Raw genomic sequence first — 4,397 nt, forward strand, 5'->3', positions numbered from 1 at the left:
TATAGTGCACTATCTGATGCGATACTGTAGCTGACGGCTGCATGGTTATAATTTTATAATAGTATCGATCTTGAAAGTAAAAAAGTTCATAAAATCATTACTATTGTGCTGTTGGGAAAGGTCTGTGTCTGTTGATGCTTTATTTCAATTTTTCCTTTCTCTTTGGAGTGTTACAAGCTCTTGGTAATGGTGTCGGACTGTTTTCCTTAATCTTCTTTAAAGGGGTCCTATTATGCTTTTTCACTTCTTCAACTTTAGTTAGTCTGTAATGTTGCTGTTTGAGCATAAAAAATATCTGCAAAATTACAAAGTTCAAAGTTCACTTCAAAAGGAGATACTTTATTTAACAGAAATCACTTTTCAAAAACTACAACGAACGACTCGTTTGGACTACAACGCACATTTTCCGGGATTTGTGATATCACAAATACCGACGAATGGGACGAGACCTGGTTGAGCTGCACTAGAGAAGGCAACGAGTGTTATCACTATGTCGGTGACACGCTAGCTTTCTCAAGGCAGACGAACTTAGAGTGGTTACAATCATCCGGGTTTAAATGGCGCTCAAATTGATTTGATTTTGACGCAATATTTACACTGAAGCTCGTAGGCGGCTATGGTATGGGGCATGACATTTCCCGACCAGGCGCCGAGTGGTGCCAATCACAACACACACTGGCCTTGCTAACCAATCACAGCACATTTCGTATTTCAGAAGGCGGGCCTTCATTTGATACAGGAACAATTCGAGCCGTTCATGCCAGACTGGGGAGAGAGGTGTTGTAATAATGTAAAATATGTGAAAAATAATGTGTTATTCGAACAACCTAGTATGAGAGCCTGTTCTTGTACACCCCCAAAACAAAATCAAGACTTTGTAAAAGAGCATAATAAGACCCCTTCAAGTGTAAAGGAGCAACCTTATCTAAAGTGCTAAAAAAGAGAGAGTCAATAGTTTCTGTTACACCATCAAGTTTTTCTGAACTATTGGATATGCTGAGAAAATGTACACAGAGCTGTCACTCCTGTTCTCAGTAAGACTGACACAAAGTAGATAACACATGTTTGATATTTGCATTTATTTTAATCAGAAACATACAACAGTGAAGCATAACTGTTGTTACAAACACTAACATTTGGATTAACATCTTTATGAGTGTGAATGTGTCTGTCTGACGAGCGCTGTATTTATTTGCTATTTACAGTGAACTATTCCTTTAAATGCTGGGGCAAGTTGAAGTAAAAAGGGCCTATTTTTGTCATACAAGGAAGGTTCCTTATTTAAAGATTTCCAATTAATTTATTTCCCTCAAAATGATGTATTTGCCCCATTTGGGCCCCATTAACTTATAACAATTGTTATGAACATATAAAGTAAAATTTTACAATGAATTTCTCACCGATTCCAGTTTGTATTAATAGGTTCTTGAAGGACTAAAGGTACTTGAAGGACTAAAGAAAAACTACATCTCATTCTAGCCTAAACTAGAATGTCCAGTTTGTCTGGCTTCTGTGACTGTGTTGAGCAATTGAGAGGCAGTGTAAATTTATAAATCTGTTTCAGAATAAATATTCATACTTTTTGCATAAATAAAGATCAGATATGAACCAATTTATATTTTGATACAGATAAAGTTAAGTAAAAAAAAAAAAAAATCCAGACCAGGAAATAATGATTTGTTTTGTAAAACATTTCCTTTTGTCATATTTGCATAGAAGCCACTCCCTAGTACTCTCATTCAGTACATAACTTCAAACATAACCTGTTTTACAATGAATCTTTGACTGGGTTTGAAAGCTCCAAAATGGCACAATTTTGTTTTGATGCTGAAAATCCTTTAAATTGTCCGATCTGTCTGAATCTGCTTACGGACCCAGTGACTACATCTTGTGGCCACAGTTACTGTATGGACTGCATTGAGAGATCCTGGGATCAGGAGGTTTATAAAGGAGTTTACAGCTGCCCCAAATGCAGGACAAAATTCAACCAAAGACCAACTCTCAGCAGAAGCACAGTGCTTGCTGAAATTGTAGATGGAATGAACCAGGAGGATCCAGCTGGCCCTGAAGATGTGCGGTGCGATGTTTGCAAAGGAAGAAAACTAAAAGCCATCAAGTCTTGTCTGGTGTGTTTGGCTTCTTACTGCCAATCTCACATTCAACCTCATTATGAGTCTGAAGCTTTTAGAAAGCACAAGCTGGTAAACGCTTCCTCAAATCTACAGCATCAGATCTGCCCTCAACATCATAAAGCACTGGAGATTTTCTGTCAGGATGACCAGAAGTGTATCTGTGTAGTTTGTTTGGGGGATCAGCACAGTGGACATAAAACAGTCTCAGCTGCAGATGAAATGGATAAAAAACAGGTAAGACAGTGTATATACAGTATGGGATGTTTTCAGGATGCATTATTTAACAGGGAATTTTTAATAAGAATGTGGGGTTGCTCAAAAGTTGATCTTGCTTAGCTCATGGAAATTGAAGTGAACTTCTCTCTTAAATTTCGTTTGCAAAGGAAGAAAACTAAAAGCCATCAAGTCTTGTCTGGTGTGTTTGGCTTCTTACTGCCAATCTCACATTCAACCTCATTATGAGTCTGAAGCTTTTAGAAAGCACAAGCTGGTAAACGCTTCCTCAAATCTACAGCAGCAGATCTGCCCTCAACATCATAAAGCACTGGAGATTTTCTGTCAGGATGACCAGAAGTGTATCTGTGTAGTTTGTTCGGGGGATCAGCACAGTGGACATAAAACAGTCTCAGCTGCAGATGAAATGGATAAAAAACAGGTAAGACAGTGTATATACAGTATGGGATGTTTTCAGGATGCATTATTTAACAGGGAATTTTTAATAAGAATGTGGGGTTGCTCAAAAGTTGATCTTGCTTAGCTCATGGAAATTGAAGTGAACTTCTCTCTTAAATTTCTTAAAGTCTGACCCACAAGATCCACTTTCTTTAGAGTTTAGTTCTAACCCTAATCAAACACACCTGAGCATGCTAATCAATGTCTTCAGGATCATTAGAAAATCACAGGTAGGTGAGTTTGATCAGGGTTGGAGCTAAACTCTGCAGCACAATCTTGTTGATTGTAAATCCGTTCACAGGAGGAGCTGAAAATAAAACAGAAGGATTTCATGCAGAAGACTAAGGACAGAGAAAAGAGGGTTCAAACGTTGAAGGAAGCTGTAGAGTCTCATAAGGTAAGTGTGATTGACAGCTGGGTTTGAGGCCAGTGTTGCAGTCAAAGTCCCTTTAAGGCAAGTCATTTCACGCAGTAGCCCTCTCTGAAAAACCACTCGGGCAGCTATTTCAGTCATCCATGTACAGCTCCTATCTCTTTGAATGGGGAAACATCAAATTCTCCAATACTGTTCACCAAGCTTATAATTAAATTTCATATCTGAAATCGCCAATGAAATATGACAACAAATGTCTCATATTCTATTTATTATGCTCAAAAAGCATTAAAAAGCTAATTTTTCAGGCTGGACCAACCAATGCACATGGACAGTCCTAAGCATGAGTCTTAGAATGCTGACTGTTTCTATAGCAACTGGAGCTTCTAATGGCAGCTGCAGTGACATGATGACTTTACCAAATAGTGAATGGATCTTTTATTGAGAAGGCAGGACTTATTCTCCCATTAATATCAGTGCATTGTTGTATATCTAAAGTCTTTGTATATGTAAAGTCGTTGTTGCAAATTAGGCTATTTTGAAAATTCAGGAAAAAAATACAAATACAGGGGTGTGTTTTTGGGCTGCTTTTGTCTCGTACCACAGCCGCAAATGTCTGTAGACATAGCTGCACGAATATGTTTTATCAGGGGGGTGCTGTATGGGCGGTTGGGGTTATGCCAGGCAGTGTTGCAGTGGGGGCTTTTAAAGTCTGCATGAAATCAAAATTGACACCATTTACTTTGTTAGAGGACATTGCTAGTCTTCGCTCACTAACACAGATTTAGACAGATTTGTGAACAATATTTGAGAGAAATAGGCCTTTTGTGTACATAGAAAAAGTCTTAGATCTTTGAGTTCAGCTCATGAAAAATGGGGGCAAAAACAAAAGTGTTGCGTTTATAATTTTGTTCAGTGTATATAAAGAAATAGAAGTATAGGGAAAAAATGTAATTGTTTAGACACGTGTTATAAGTGTGCAGATATGTTATTTAAAAAATACAGATGTTGTTTTATTATTCTCTCTCTGTTATTTATTACTTTTTGTGGGTTTCATGCTGTCCGCTAAGGCATAGGACACACGGAGACATATTATGCCCCTTTTTTACAATATGTATATAAGGTTTTCTGAGAGCACACATCCGAAGCACACGGACCGAGAGTGGCTGTCACAGCATGTGAGTACTAAACTAAGTTCTCATTCACACACAAGTTTACGT

The 4,397-nt window shown here is 37.9% G+C and overlaps 1 protein-coding gene across 1 annotated transcript in view; it reads left to right on the forward strand.

The window, feature by feature from the left end:
• Positions 1–1,805: 1,805 nt before the first annotated feature.
• Positions 1,806–4,397, forward strand: part of LOC107729635 (tripartite motif-containing protein 29-like) — a 13,311-nt gene continuing 10,719 nt past the window's right edge. The window contains exons 1-2 of the mRNA XM_016540271.1: positions 1,806–2,366; positions 3,106–3,208. Coding sequence (XP_016395757.1) covers positions 1,806–2,366; positions 3,106–3,208 — 664 coding nt within the window. The remainder of the gene's footprint in view (positions 2,367–3,105; positions 3,209–4,397) is intronic.

This window comes from Sinocyclocheilus rhinocerous, unplaced genomic scaffold (assembly GCF_001515625.1).
Source record: "Sinocyclocheilus rhinocerous isolate Xijiao unplaced genomic scaffold, SAMN03320098_v1.1 scaffold3324, whole genome shotgun sequence".
Lineage (NCBI taxonomy): Eukaryota > Metazoa > Chordata > Actinopteri > Cypriniformes > Cyprinidae > Sinocyclocheilus > Sinocyclocheilus rhinocerous.